Genomic DNA, 17420 nt, shown 5'->3' on the forward strand with positions numbered 1-17420 from the left:
AGGGTCCTAATACCAGACCGTTGGTGCGACTGTGGTCAATTTCAGGCCTATCGTATGCCTTGTTCCCATGTCATTGCAGCGTGTTCACACAGCCACTTCGATGCATTATCGCTAGTGTCTCCAATCTACAAAGTTGCAACATTGCTCAATGTATACGACAATCCCTTTCCGGTGGTAGCATTGGAGGCGTATTGGCCAGAGTATGACGGGGAAATTGTTTGGCACAACGAATCGATGCGGCGGAATAAAAGTGGTCGCCCAAATAGCAGGCGCATTAGAACTGAAATGGACGTCGCAGAGAAAATGCAGAGGAAGTGTAGCATATGTAGACAACTAGGGCATAATAAGAATAAATGTCCATATCGTGGATCTAGTTCCACAACTTAGTTTTCACTTTCATAAATCTGTGTACCAAAATCATTTTAAATTAAAGTTTACTTTTTATTCCAAATAGAAGATGACACTTGAACAACAAACACAAACATCTCTAACATTACAACACCAATTACTAAAACAAAAACAAATACTGGAACAAAAACAAGTACTAAAACAAGAACAAGTACTAGAACAATAACAAATACAACAACAACATGACAAACAACCATTAAAATCTAAGAAATTACAACAGTTAACACTATGTCGTCTGATCCATGCATCATTTGGATGCAATCAATGTCGCTTTCAACTTCAACCCACCAACGTATCGTTTCTCCAGTTTCAAATGAGAACCTTGTTCTAAGCCTCTGAATCCTTCTGATGACTTCACCAGGTTGGTAATCTCCCTCTAACCAAGACATCAAGGACCTTTTTAGTTGGTCCAACGAACGGATGTTCCAAAATTTCATCTCCATTGGGGGTTTCAAAGGCGAGAAAATAACATGCCCATCCCTTTTTAAGATTACTGGTTCAGGATCCGGGCGCCTTGATGATGTTCGCTGCCATGACGACGGTCTTGGGGATGCCATGAACTCAACTTGATACAGAAGGTGGTAGGAAACACTGGTGAAGAAAATGCAAGGAAATAACACTTTATTTATAGGAAAAGATCTGGGTTGTACACCAGTCTACCTAACCCTAATTAGTGTCGCACTTGATTAATTAGGGTTTCAATTAGGTCATAACTACCAAACTCGGATTATAACCGATCAATAAACCCTAATTATAATTGATACATTAACCTTAACATGAATAACCCTAATTCTCCCAAAAATTTATAAATAATATTATTTACTTATAAATTAAATTAATATATATATAAATTAATATATATATATATATATATATATATATATATATATATATATATATATCTTGTAAATAAATATTATATATATTAATTAAATGTGTATAATATTAATTGTTTATAAAGTAAATTAATATATATATATATATATATAATATATATATATATATATATAAATTAATATATATATAAATAATATATATATATCTTATAATATTTTATTTATATAAGTGTTAATATAAATTAATATAATTTATAAAAAAAATATATTTATCAAATATCTAATATTTAAAAAAAAAATTAAAAAAAAATTAATAAAACATTTAAGAAAAAAAAAAAAAAAAAAAAAGGGATTGGGCATAGGCGCCACTCCTAGTGGCGACTTGCCCTACCCATTAAGGGTAGGCGCCAACTAGGGTGGCGCCTATGTACACAATTAGGGCAAATTTTGCCCATTTGTGTAATTTTTTTGAAAAAATGGTTAATTTTGAATTTTTTTTTAAAATTTTGGATATTTTAAAAAAAAAATTCACACTTTTAGTGCTGTGAATGACTTCAATCAAGGATACTTCCAATATATGTTCCAAAATAATCATTTGGCACAAATCATAACACTAATTTTCTAAAAATGTATTTATGTTAATTCTAGCTCATACAATGAAATTAAAACAAAGTGCCTTTTTCTTTCATATACATTCAATAGAAGGAAACATAAATATTTAAAATGATTTTCTATAAAAAAAAATCTCTAATAAACAGTAAATTAAATATATATTATAATAAATGACTGTAAATTTCTAAAATAAAATGGTTAAGCAAACAATCAAAGGTTTCAATATATATAAAAAATCTTAATAATATCCTTACAAATCTCAACTTGCAAAAAAATATTTAATTCATTAAATGCAATAAACGACATTAATAATTTTTTATGAAATTTTAAATAAATATTTATTGAATTAATTTAAGTTTATATACTTTTTTTAAGAAAGATTTTACGTGAAGTCTCCCAATTATACTATTTAATTTTCAACACAAAAATATTATAATATCACAAAATAGAGCGTCATCCATAAGACAATTGATCAAATAGATCTCACACATAAATTAAACAAATATTCAAATATAAAAGACAATTACCACATATCTCGCATATAATTTGATTCTAATCATCACTCAATCCGTACCCATAATAAATTTTATATCTCAATATAAATATTTCAAAAATTTAAACAAAATATTTTTATATTTTTATTTTTGTAAACTAATAACTGAAATTTAAAATTTAATAGTGAATAAATAAAAAGTCAAATATTTGATGCAAGATATCCTTTTATAGTTAGCAAAACATGAGACAATATAAAAAAAAATTATTCATATTATTGCAATTTAAAAATGCTAACGAGTGCATCGAGGACACTCTTTATGCATTTTAAATAAAGAAAATATTCTATAACATAAATATTTCAATTTCCGAAGCATTAAATACACACGTTTAAAAAAACTCCTTTTAAAGCCTTAAATTGTGTTGATAACGAGGTCGTAGGCATTTCTCGTATTATATTCGAAGTTTTTAATAACATATTAATATTATAGTTAGAATCGTAAATATGACTTGAGAAGTATCCCGACAAAAAGAATTACAGTTCAACCGAATATTTAAAGTTGATAAATTAATTGATAGCTTAGAGCTTATAACTATTTATTCATAACTTATAATTTTGAGTTGATGACGGATGACTGGTAAGTTATTATTAGAATTAATTCTTTTCAGAAACTTGTGGATAAAGTTTATTACAGGGTTTTTTTGTATTTTCTTTTAAGTCCCACTTGTTAGAACAAGATTTGTTTTTGCATTTATACCTTGAGTTTTGATGATAACAATAAAGCATTTGTGTGAGAACAATTTTGGTACCCTAATGGTTTGGTTTATTATTGTGAAGCTTTAACAACTAGTTCTGATTTTGAATATATGATGTGCAACATCTTATGTGCCTCTAAATCCTCTGTCTGCACAAAGTATTAGAAATTCTGAAAAGGCGTCATTATTGTTGTTGCAATGTTCTTTCTGCTTCTAAGTTGTTTCACTCATTAGAAGCTTCTGAGGAGACTCTATGTTGTTGCTGCAATGTTCTCTCAGTTCGTGCTTCTGAATGTGACTCCGATAACCAAACTTCTAAAGAATGGCAAACTTCTGAAGTTGTGTTATGAAGCTGAAGATTCTGAAGATCTCAAGTCAGACAATTGAAGTTATCAAGGTTCTGACTGAGGACTCTGAAGACTCTGAAGATTCTAAAGATACTGAAGACCTCAAGCCAGATTACTGACGCTGTCAATATTCTAACCCAAGGTCTAAAGTCTCTGAATCCAGCTCCCTACCTCTTCACTTTATGCTTCAATCATCTTTCATCAGAAGCCAATGAGTTTGAAGATAAAATCGAAATGGGAACGTCGAACAACTTTTCCACTACCCTGATTTCATGGGCAAAGATAGTACTATACATCACACATGTCACTGATTTTGTGGGCGAAAGGATAATATACAATATCATTTCTTTTCCATCCAACAGTGGATTGCCACTCAAATGAGCTTTCCCTATTTTGCCCTCCAACAGTCACATGATAATGCTATATAAGCATGCATTGTAGACTTGAATAAAATAACGGTTGCACAAGTATTTTGACAAGCTATTTTTCTTTGTGAAAACCTATCATTCTCTGTATACATTTTTCTTTAAATAATTTTTATTCATTTTTGTAAAATCGATCTGTGTAGAAGCATCTTGTAACACACTAGAAGGTTCAAATAAATTCAATGGCAATGATAAAATATCGAATTCAATGGAAATGATAAAGTGTGGAATTTTAGTTAAATAGATGAGTTATATGTTACATTAATTTAAAATATTACTTTTACTATTTTTTTATTATTTTTATTATAACTCTTATTGAGTTACACTTTATTAACCATTTGTTTGATCATATATGTTTTAAAATCAATGAGTAAGACAATCAATAAATACTATAATTTTTAGTACTAAAATTGATTAATAAAAATGAAAAAAAGATAGTGACATAGAATTTAAAGTGACCACTGTATATTAATAATTGTGTGACAACTATGAAATAACAGAAGTCATTTTCATTATTAATGTAATTTAAAATCTGTTCATTTTTACAAAAAAAAAACAATAAATTTAAAAGGAAGATTTTTTTGAACCTAAAATTACAATAAATTACATAATAATTATAGCAAATAGTTATGTGCAAAAATAATAGTTATATAAATATTCTATTTTTAAAATATATTGTATTTCATTTTTTTTATGAAAATAAATATATTCTATAATAAAATAAAGGGAAGAGTAATAATAAATAGCAATAGAACAAAGAGATAAGAGAGTATCAAGAATATTGGGAATACCCAAAAATAAATTATTTTATAATTTGAATTATATAAAATATTCTTCTTAAATAAATCTAATCATTGTATTTATGATGAATCATTATATTTTCCAAAATCCATTAATTAATTATATATATATTATATATATATATTCAATCACATGAGAGAATGTCAGAAAAAATAAGAATCTGTCAAAATAACAAAAACAATGATTTGAAATATTATTATGACAATATATATAATATCAACCACGTAGGCATTAGATATGAGATCATGCCTATAATTTATTCCACAAAATTAACTTAAACTAGATTATAAAGTTACAGTAGAATTCCTTTAAATTAGTTATGTAATAAATGGATCTTTTAGTTTTTTTAATAATAATTTGGTCCTTTGAATTATCATCCATTTTGAGTGGTATGAAAATAATGAAAAAAACTTAAACAAAAAATATAGCAAAATATCAAAAGTAATAAAATATGTTCAAAATATAATATTTGCAATATTAATATATTAATATTATTAAGACAATATATTATTCCTCAAAAAATATATATTATTCATCAAAAAATAGGGTTCCTCGTAGGTCTTTAAAAACAATAAATTTAAAAGGATGATATTTTTGAGCATAAAATTTCAATAAATTACATAATTATTATAACAAATAGTTATGTGCAAAAATAAGAATTATATAAATATTCTAATTTAAAATATTTTGTATTACATTTTTTTATGAAAAATAAATATATTCTATAATAAATGAAAGGAAGAGTAAAAATAAATAACAAACAAATAGGAGAATATCGGGAATACCCTAAAACAAATTATTTTAAAATTATAATTATAACAACATATTCTTCTTAAATAAATCTAATCATAGTATTTATGATGAATCATTAACATTTTCCAAAATTCATTTAATTTTAATTTTTCACACATTTAAATGGTATTTTTTAAAATAATATATTAAACAAATTTTAAATGAATAACATTTTATAATATGTTACATTTCACAATTATTTAATTATTTAGAAAATAAATTTATTTATTTAACATATACCCATATATATATATATATATATATATATATATATATATATATATATATATATATATATATATATCTTATCGACCACGTAGCCATGAGATCATGTCATTAATTTATTACACAAATTAATTTAAACTAATCTAAAATTTAAAAAATTATTTTATTCTGGTAAAATTACAGTAGAATTCCTTTAAATTCGTTATGTAATAAGTAGATCTTTTAACCTTTTTTTAATAATAATTATGTTCTTTAAATTAACAAACGCGTGCATCGATATTTTAAGTGGTATAAAAATAATGAAAAAAAATAAATTAAAAATATTGCAAAATATCAAAAGTAATAAAATATGATGAAAATATAATATATGCAACATTATTATATTAATATTATTATGACAATATATTATTCATCAAATAGTATATATTATTCATCAAAAAGTAGGATTCCATTTAGCTCTTTTTACCCATGATTGTTCATCCCAACTATGAAAATAATGAAAAAATATAAATTAAAAATATTGCAAAATATCAAAAGTAATAAAATATGATAAATATATAATATATGCAACATTATTATATAAGTATTATTATGACAATATATTATTCATCAAAAAGTAGGGTTCCAGTTAGCTCTTTTTACCCATGATTGTTCATCCCAACTATGATACAACCCATCCGACCTTATCTGCCAAAATATAAAGATATGATTTTGATCATATGCAACATCATGAGCAAGAAATACACTATTATAACTGCTTCGCAGGACATCACATTCAGTATTAGTGGAAGATGCAACTACTATTTGAGATGTTGATCCCGAAGATCCCGCAAAGCTTCCCGCCGAGCCACAATTGTATCTCACATTTTCTGATAACATAGTTTGAATTTTTATAATACTCTCTCCTACATCGATTGAAAGCTTGGCATTTATTGGAGTATTACCGAGAGAAACTAAAAGAACAATTAAAAGGACAACATGCCAAAGAGTTGTCATTTTAAAGTAAATAAAATGTAAGACTTGACTCTATATTTATATCAAGACACTCACACACCCCTAATAATTTTAATATCTCAATATGGTAACCAAATAATAATAACAGTTATATTGACTTGATTCACACTTTTAGTGCTGTGAATGACTTCAATCAAGGATACTTCCAATATATGTTCCAAAATAATCATTTGGCACAAATCATAACACTAATTTTCTAAAAATGTATTTATGTTAATTCTAGCTCATACAATGAAATTAAAACAAAGTGCCTTTTTCTTTCATATACATTCAATAGAAGGAAACATAAATATTTAAAATGATTTTCTATAAAAAAAATCTCTAATAAACAGTAAATTAAATATATATTATAATAAATGACTGTAAATTTCTAAAATAAAATGGTTAAGCAAACAATCAAAGGTTTCAATATAATATAAAAAATCTTAATAATATCCTTACAAATCTCAACTTGCAAAAAAATATTTAATTCATTAAATGCAATAAAAGACATTAATAATTTTTTATGAAATTTTAAATAAATATTTATTGAATTAATTTAAGTTTATATACTTTTTTTAAGAAAGATTTTACGTGAAGTCTCCCAATTATACTATTTAATTTTCAACACAAAAATATTATAATATCACAAAATAAAGCGTCATCCATAAGACAATTGATCAAATAGATCTCACACATAAATTAAACAAATATTCAAATATAAAAGACAATTACCACATATCTCGCATATAATTTGATTCTAATCATCACTCAATCCGTACCCATAATAAATTTTATATCTCAATATAAATATTTCAAAAATTTAAACAAAATATTTTTATATTTTATTTTTGTAAACTAATAACTGAAATTTAAAATTTAATAGTGAATAAATAAAAAGTCAAATATTTGATGCAAGATATCCTTTTATAGTTAGCAAAACATGAGACAATATAAAAAAAAATTATTCATATTATTGCAATTTAAAAATGCTAACGAGTGCATCGAGGACACTCTTTATGCATTTTAAATAAAGAAAATATTCTATAACATAAATATTTCAATTTCCGAAGCATTAAATACACACGTTAAAAAAACTCCTTTTAAAGCCTTAAATTGTGTTGATAACGAGGTCGTAGGCATTTCTCGTATTATATTCGAAGTTTTTAATAACATATTAATATTATAGTTAGAATCGTAAATATGACTTGAGAAGTATCCCGACAAAAAGAATTACAGTTCAACCGAATATTTAAAGTTGATAAATTAATTGATAGCTTAGAGCTTATAACTATTTATTCATAACTTATAATTTTGAGTTGATGACGGATGACTGGTAAGTTATTATTAGAATTAATTCTTTTCAGAAACTTGTGGATAAAGTTTATTACAGGGTTTTTTTGTATTTTCTTTTAAGTCCCACTTGTTAGAACAAGATTTGTTTTTGCATTTATACCTTGAGTTTTGATGATAACAATAAAGCATTTGTGTGAGAACAATTTTGGTACCCTAATGGTTTGGTTTATTATTGTGAAGCTTTAACAACTAGTTCTGATTTTGAATATATGATGTGCAACATCTTATGTGCCTCTAAATCCTCTTCTGCACAAAGTATTAGAAATTCTGAAAAGGCGTCATTATTGTTGTTGCAATGTTCTTTCTGCTTCTAAGTTGTTTCACTCATTAGAAGCTTCTGAGGAGACTCTATGTTGTTGCTGCAATGTTCTCTCAGTTCGTGCTTCTGAATGTGACTCCGATAACCAAACTTCTAAAGAATGGCAAACTTCTGAAGTTGTGTTATGAAGCTGAAGATTCTGAAGATCTCAAGTCAGACAATTGAAGTTATCAAGGTTCTGACTGAGGATTCTGAAGACTCTGAAGATTCTAAAGATACTGAAGACCTCAAGCCAGATTACTGACGCTGTCAATATTCTAACCCAAGGTCTAAAGTCTCTGAATCCAGCTCCCTACCTCTTCACTTTATGCTTCAATCATCTTTCATCAGAAGCCAATGAGTTTGAAGATAAAATCGAAATGGGAACGTCGAACAACTTTTCCACTACCTGATTTCATGGGCAAAGATAGTACTATACATCACACATGTCACTGATTTTGTGGGCGAAAGGATAATATACAATATCATTTCTTTTCCATCCAACAGTGGATTGCCACTCAAATGAGCTTTCCCTATTTTGCCCTCCAACAGTCACATGATAATGCTATATAAGCATGCATTGTAGACTTGAATAAAATGTCGGTTGCACAAGTATTTTGACAAGCTATTTTTCTTTGTGAAAACCTATCATTCTCTGTATACATTTTTCTTTAAATAATTTTTATTCATTTTTGTAAAATCGATCTGTGTAGAAGCATCTTGTAACACACTAGAAGGTTCAAATAAATTCAATGGCAATGATAAAATATCGAATTCAATGGAAATGATAAAGTGTGGAATTTTAGTTAAATAGATGAGTTATATGTTACATTAATTTAAAATATTACTTTTACTATTTTTTTATTATTTTTATTATAACTCTTATTGAGTTACACTTTATTAACCATTTGTTTGATCATATATGTTTTAAAATCAATGAGTAAGACAATCAATAAATACTATCATTTTTAGTACTAAAATTGATTAATAAAAATGAAAAAAAGATAGTGACATAGAATTTAAAGTGACCACTGTATATTAATAATTGTGTGACAACTATGAAATAAAAGAAGTAATTTTCATTATTAATGTAATTTAAAATCTGTTCATTTTTACAAAAAAAAAACAATAAATTTAAAAGGAAGATTTTTTTGAACCTAAAATTACAATAAATTACATAATAATTATAGCAAATAGTTATGTGCAAAAATAATAGTTATATAAATATTCTATTTTTAAAATATATTGTATTTCATTTTTTTTATGAAAAATAAATATATTCTATAATAAAATAAAGGGAAGAGTAATAATAAATAGCAATAGAACAAAAGAGATAAGAGAGTATCAAGAATATTGGGAATACCCAAAAATAAATTATTTTATAATTTGAATTATATAAAATATTCTTCTTAAATAAATCTAATCATTGTATTTATGATGAATCATTAATATTTTCCAAAATCCATTTAATTATATATATATATATATATATATATATTCAATCACATGAGAGAATGTCAGAAAAAATAAGAATCTGTCAAAATAACAAAAACAATGATTTGAAATATTATTATGACATATATATATATTATCAACCACGTAGGCATTAGATATGAGATCATGCCTATAATTTATTCCACAAAATTAACTTAAACTAGATTATAAAGTTACAGTAGAATTCCTTTAAATTAGTTATGTAATAAATGGATCTTTTAGTTTTTTTAATAATAATTTGGTCCTTTGAATTATCATCCATTTTGAGTGGTATGAAAATAATGAAAAAAACTTAAACAAAAAATATAGCAAAATATCAAAAGTAATAAAATATGTTCAAAATATAATATTTGCAATATTAATATATTAATATTATTAAGACAATATATTATTCCTCAAAAATATATATTATTCATCAAAAAATAGGGTTCCTCGTAGGTCTTTAAAAACAATAAATTTAAAAGGATGATATTTTTGAGCATAAAATTTCAATAAATTACATAATTATTATAACAAATAGTTATGTGCAAAAATAAGAATTATATAAATATTCTAATTTAAAATATTTTGTATTACATTTTTTTATGAAAAATAAATATATTCTATAATAAATGAAAGGAAGAGTAAAAATAAATAACAAACAAATAGGAGAATATCAGGAATACCCTAAAACAAATTATTTTAAAATTATAATTATAACAACATATTCTTCTTAAATAAATCTAATCATAGTATTTATGATGAATCATTAACATTTTCCAAAATTCATTTAATTTTAATTTTTCACACATTTAAATGGTATTTTTTAAAATAATATATTAAACAAATTTTAAATGAATAACATTTTATAATATGTTACATTTCACAATTATTTAATTATTTAGAAAATAAATATATTTATTTAACATATACCATATATATATATATATATATATATACTATATATATATATATATATATATATATATATATATATATATATATATATCTTATCGACCACGTAGCCATGAGATCATGTCATTAATTTATTACACAAAATTAATTTAAACTAATCTAAAATTTAAAAAAATTATTTTATTCTGGTAAAATTACAGTAGAATTCCTTTAAATTCGTTATGTAATAAGTAGATCTTTTAACCTTTTTTTAATAATAATTATGTTCTTTAAATTAACAAACGCGTGCATCGATATTTTAAGTGGTATAAAAATAATGAAAAAAATAATTAAAAATATTGCAAAATATCAAAAGTAATAAAATATGATGAAAATATAATATATGCAACATTATTATATTAATATTATTATGACAATATATTATTCATCAAATAGTATATATTATTCATCAAAAAGTAGGATTCCATTTAGCTCTTTTTACCCATGATTGTTCATCCCAACTATGAAAATAATGAAAAAAATATAAATTAAAAATATTGCAAAATATCAAAAGTAATAAAATATGATAAATATATAATATATGCAACATTATTATATAAGTATTATTATGACAATATATTATTCATCAAAAAGTAGGGTTCCAGTTAGCTCTTTTTACCCATGATTGTTCATCCCAACTATGATACAACCCATCCGACCTTATCTGCCAAAATATAAAGATATGATTTTGATCATATGCAACATCATGAGCAAGAAATACACTATTATAACTGCTTCGCAGGACATCACATTCAGTATTAGTGGAAGATGCAACTACTATTTGAGATGTTGATCCCGAAGATCCCGCAAAGCTTCCCGCCGAGCCACAATTGTATCTCACATTTTCTGATAACATAGTTTGAATTTTTATAATACTCTCTCCTACATCGATTGAAAGCTTGGCATTTATTGGAGTATTACCGAGAGAAACTAAAAGAACAATTAAAAGGACAACATGCCAAAGAGTTGTCATTTTAAAGTAAATAAAATGTAAGACTTGACTCTATATTTATATCAAGACACTCACACACCCCTAATAATTTTAATATCTCAATATGGTAACCAAATAATAATAACAGTTATATTGACTTGATTCACACTTTTAGTGCTGTGAATGACTTCAATCAAGGATACTTCCAATATATGTTCCAAAATAATCATTTGGCACAAATCATAACACTAATTTTCTAAAAATGTATTTATGTTAATTCTAGCTCATACGATGAAATTAAAACAAAGTGCCTTTTTCTTTCATATACATTCAATAGAAGGAAACATAAATATTTAAAATGATTTTCTATAAAAAAAATCTCTAATAAACAGTAAATTAAATATATATTATAATAAATGACTGTAAATTTCTAAAATAAAATGGTTAAGCAAACAATCAAAGGTTTCAATATAATATAAAAAATCTTAATAATATCCTTACAAATCTCAACTTGCAAAAAAATATTTAATTCATTAAATGCAATAAAAGACATTAATAATTTTTTATGAAATTTTAAATAAATATTTATTGAATTAATTTAAGTTTATATACTTTTTTTAAGAAAGATTTTACGTGAAGTCTCCCAATTATACTATTTAATTTTCAACACAAAAAAATTATAATATCACAAAATAAAGCGTCATCCATAAGACAATTGATCAAATAGATCTCACACATAAATTAAACAAATATTCAAATATAAAAGACAATTACCACATATCTCGCATATAATTTGATTCTAATCATCACTCAATCCGTACCCATAATAAATTTTATATCTCAATATAAATATTTCAAAAATTTAAACAAAATATTTTTATATTTTTATTTTTGTAAACTAATAACTGAAATTTAAAATTTAATAGTGAATAAATAAAAAGTCAAATATTTGATGCAAGATATCCTTTTATAGTTAGCAAAACATGAGACAATATAAAAAAAAATTATTCATATTATTGCAATTTAAAAATGCTAACGAGTGCATCGAGGACACTCTTTATGCATTTTAAATAAAGAAAATATTCTATAACATAAATATTTCAATTTCCGAAGCATTAAATACACACGTTAAAAAAAACTCCTTTTAAAGCCTTAAATTGTGTTGATAACGAGGTCGTAGGCATTTCTCGTATTATATTCGAAGTTTTTAATAACATATTAATATTATAGTTAGAATCGTAAATATGACTTGAGAAGTATCCCGACAAAAAGAATTACAGTTCAACCGAATATTTAAAGTTGATAAATTAATTGATAGCTTAGAGCTTATAACTATTTATTCATAACTTATAATTTTGAGTTGATGACGGATGACTGGTAAGTTATTATTAGAATTAATTCTTTTCAGAAACTTGTGGATAAAGTTTATTACAGGGTTTTTTTGTATTTTCTTTTAAGTCCCACTTGTTAGAACAAGATTTGTTTTTGCATTTATACCTTGAGTTTTGATGATAACAATAAAGCATTTGTGTGAGAACAATTTTGGTACCCTAATGGTTTGGTTTATTATTGTGAAGCTTTAACAACTAGTTCTGATTTTGAATATATGATGTGCAACATCTTATGTGCCTCTAAATCCTCTTCTGCACAAAGTATTAGAAATTCTGAAAAGGCGTCATTATTGTTGTTGCAATGTTCTTTCTGCTTCTAAGTTGTTTCACTCATTAGAAGCTTCTGAGGAGACTCTATGTTGTTGCTGCAATGTTCTCTCAGTTCGTGCTTCTGAATGTGACTCCGATAACCAAACTTCTAAAGAATGGCAAACTTCTGAAGTTGTGTTATGAAGCTGAAGATTCTGAAGATCTCAAGTCAGACAATTGAAGTTATCAAGGTTCTGACTGAGGATTCTGAAGACTCTGAAGATTCTAAAGATACTGAAGACCTCAAGCCAGATTACTGACGCTGTCAATATTCTAACCCAAGGTCTAAAGTCTCTGAATCCAGCTCCCTACCTCTTCACTTTATGCTTCAATCATCTTTCATCAGAAGCCAATGAGTTTGAAGATAAAATCGAAATGGGAACGTCGAACAACTTTTCCACTACCTGATTTCATGGGCAAAGATAGTACTATACATCACACATGTCACTGATTTTGTGGGCGAAAGGATAATATACAATATCATTTCTTTTCCATCCAACAGTGGATTGCCACTCAAATGAGCTTTCCCTATTTTGCCCTCCAACAGTCACATGATAATGCTATATAAGCATGCATTGTAGACTTGAATAAAATGTCGGTTGCACAAGTATTTTGACAAGCTATTTTTCTTTGTGAAAACCTATCATTCTCTGTATACATTTTTCTTTAAATAATTTTTATTCATTTTTGTAAAATCGATCTGTGTAGAAGCATCTTGTAACACACTAGAAGGTTCAAATAAATTCAATGGCAATGATAAAATATCGAATTCAATGGAAATGATAAAGTGTGGAATTTTAGTTAAATAGATGAGTTATATGTTACATTAATTTAAAATATTACTTTTACTATTTTTTTATTATTTTTATTATAACTCTTATTGAGTTACACTTTATTAACCATTTGTTTGATCATATATGTTTTAAAATCAATGAGTAAGACAATCAATAAATACTATAATTTTTAGTACTAAAATTGATTAATAAAAATGAAAAAAAGATAGTGACATAGAATTTAAAGTGACCACTGTATATTAATAATTGTGTGACAACTATGAAATAAAAGAAGTAATTTTCATTATTAATGTAATTTAAAATCTGTTCATTTTTACAAAAAAAAAAACAATAAATTTAAAAGGAAGATTTTTTTGAACCTAAAATTACAATAAATTACATAATAATTATAGCAAATAGTTATGTGCAAAAATAATAGTTATATAAATATTCTATTTTTAAAATATATTGTATTTCATTTTTTTTATGAAAAATAAATATATTCTATAATAAAATAAAGGGAAGAGTAATAATAAATAGCAATAGAACAAAAGAGATAAGAGAGTATCAAGAATATTGGGAATACCCAAAAATAAATTATTTTATAATTTGAATTATATAAAATATTCTTCTTAAATAAATCTAATCATTGTATTTATGATGAATCATTAATATTTTCCAAAATCCATTTAATATATATATATATATATATATATATATATATATATATATATATATATATATATATATATATATATATATATATATATATATATATATATATATATATATATATATATCAATCACATGAGAGAATGTCAGAAAAATAAGAATCTGTCAAAATAACAAAAGCAATGATTTGAAATATTATTATGACAATATATATATATTATCAACCACGTAGGCATTAGATATGAGATCATGCCTATAATTTATTCCACAAAATTAGATTATAAAGTTACAGTAGAATTCCTTTAAATTAGTTATGTAATAAATGGATCTTTTAGTTTTTTAATAATAATTTGGTCCTTTGAATTATCACGCGTGCATCCATTTTGAGTGGTATGAAAATAATGAAAAAAACTTAAACAAAAAATATAGCAAAATATCAAAAGTAATAAAATATGTTCAAAATATAATATTTGCAATATTAATATATTAATATTATTAAGACAATATATTATTCCTCAAAAATATATATTATTCATCAAAAATAGGGTTCCTCGTAGGTCTTTAAAAACAATAAATTTAAAAGGATGATATTTTTGAGCATAAAATTTCAATAAATTACATAATTATTATAACAAATAGTTATGTGCAAAAATAAAAATTATATAAATATTCTAATTTAAAAATATTTTGTATTACATTTTTTTATGAAAAATAAATATATTCTATAATAAATGAAAGGAAGAGTAAAAATAAATAACAAACAAATAGGAGAATATCGGAATACCCTAAAACAAATTATTTTAAAATTATAATTATAACAACATATTCTTCTTAAATAAATCTAATCATAGTATTTATGATGAATCATTAACATTTTCCAAAATTCATTTAATTTTAATTTTTCACACATTTAAATGGTATTTTTTAAAATAATATATTAAACAAATTTTAAATGAATAACATTTTATAATATGTTACATTTCACAATTATTTAATTATTTAGAAAATAAATTTATTTATTTAACATATACCCATATATATATATATATATATATATATATATATATATATATATATATATATATATATATATATATATAGATATATATCTATATATATATATATATATATATATATATTATATATTATATATATATCTTATCGACCACGTAGCCATGAGATCATGTCATTAATTTATTACACAAAATTAATTTAAACTAATCTAAAATTTAAAAAAATTATTTTATTCTGGTAAAATTACAGTAGAATTCCTTTAAATTCGTTATGTAATAAGTAGATCTTTTAACCTTTTTTTAATAATAATTATGTTCTTTAAATTAACAAACGCGTGCATCGATATTTTAAGTGGTATAAAAATAATGAAAAAAAATAAATTAAAAATATTGCAAAATATCAAAAGTAATAAAATATGATGAAAATATAATATATGCAACATTATTATATTAATATTATTATGACATATATTATTCATCAAATAGTATATATTATTCATCAAAAAGTAGGATTCCATTTAGCTCTTTTTACCCATGATTGTTCATCCCAACTATGAAAATAATGAAAAAAATATAAATTAAAAATATTGCAAAATATCAAAAGTAATAAAATATGATAAATATATAATATATGCAACATTATTATATAAGTATTATTATGACAATATATTATTCATCAAAAGTAGGGTTCCAGTTAGCTCTTTTTACCCATGATTGTTCATCCCAACTATGATACAACCCATCCGACCTTATCTGCCAAAATATAAAGATATGATTTTGATCATATGCAACATCATGAGCAAGAAATACACTATTATAACTGCTTCGCAGGACATCACATTCAGTATTAGTGGAAGATGCAACTACTATTTGAGATGTTGATCCCGAAGATCCCGCAAAGCTTCCCGCCGAGCCACAATTGTATCTCACATTTTCTGATAACATAGTTTGAATTTTTATAATACTCTCTCCTACATCGATTGAAAGCTTGGCATTTATTGGAGTATTACCGAGAGAAACTAAAAGAACAATTAAAAGGACAACATGCCAAAGAGTTGTCATTTTAAAGTAAATAAAATGTAAGACTTGACTCTATATTTATATCAAGACACTCACACACCCCTAATAATTTTAATATCTCAATATGGTAACCAAATAATAATAACAGTTATATTGACTTGATTCACACTTTTAGTGCTGTGAATGACTTCAATCAAGGATACTTCCAATATATGTTCCAAAATAATCATTTGGCACAAATCATAACACTAATTTTCTAAAAATGTATTTATGTTAATTCTAGCTCATACAATGAAATTAAAACAAAGTGCCTTTTTCTTTCATATACATTCAATAGAAGGAAACATAAATATTTAAAATGATTTTCTATAAAAAAAATCTCTAATAAACAGTAAATTAAATATATTTATAATAAATGACTGTAAATTTCTAAAATAAAATGGTTAAGCAAACAATCAAAGGTTTCAATATAATATAAAAAATCTTAATAATATCCTTACAAATCTCAACTTGCAAAAAATATTTAATTCATTAAATGCAATA

The 17420-nt window shown here is 24.2% G+C and overlaps 1 protein-coding gene across 3 annotated transcripts; it reads right to left on the reverse strand.

Moving 5' to 3' along the window:
• Positions 1–6155: 6155 nt before the first annotated feature.
• Positions 6156–16944, reverse strand: LOC127115249 (uncharacterized). 3 transcript variants are annotated; one of them, XM_051046843.1, is made up of 2 exons: positions 16566–16944; positions 6156–6179 (listed from the first exon to the last, which is right to left on the reverse strand). In XM_051046843.1, the coding sequence occupies exons 1-2, from the start codon at positions 16917–16919 to the stop codon at positions 6171–6173; spliced, it is 363 nt and encodes a 120-aa protein (XP_050902800.1). In that variant the 5' UTR covers positions 16920–16944; the 3' UTR covers positions 6156–6170. The 3 variants fall into 3 exon arrangements, with proteins under 3 accessions (XP_050902800.1, XP_050902794.1, XP_050902796.1); XM_051046837.1 differs by lacking the exon at positions 6156–6179 and adding an exon at positions 11206–11229; XM_051046839.1 differs by lacking the exon at positions 6156–6179 and adding an exon at positions 16385–16408.
• Positions 16945–17420: the final 476 nt, after the last annotated feature.

This window comes from Lathyrus oleraceus, chromosome 1, assembly GCF_024323335.1.
Source record: "Lathyrus oleraceus cultivar Zhongwan6 chromosome 1, CAAS_Psat_ZW6_1.0, whole genome shotgun sequence".
Classification (NCBI taxonomy): domain Eukaryota; kingdom Viridiplantae; phylum Streptophyta; class Magnoliopsida; order Fabales; family Fabaceae; genus Lathyrus; species Lathyrus oleraceus.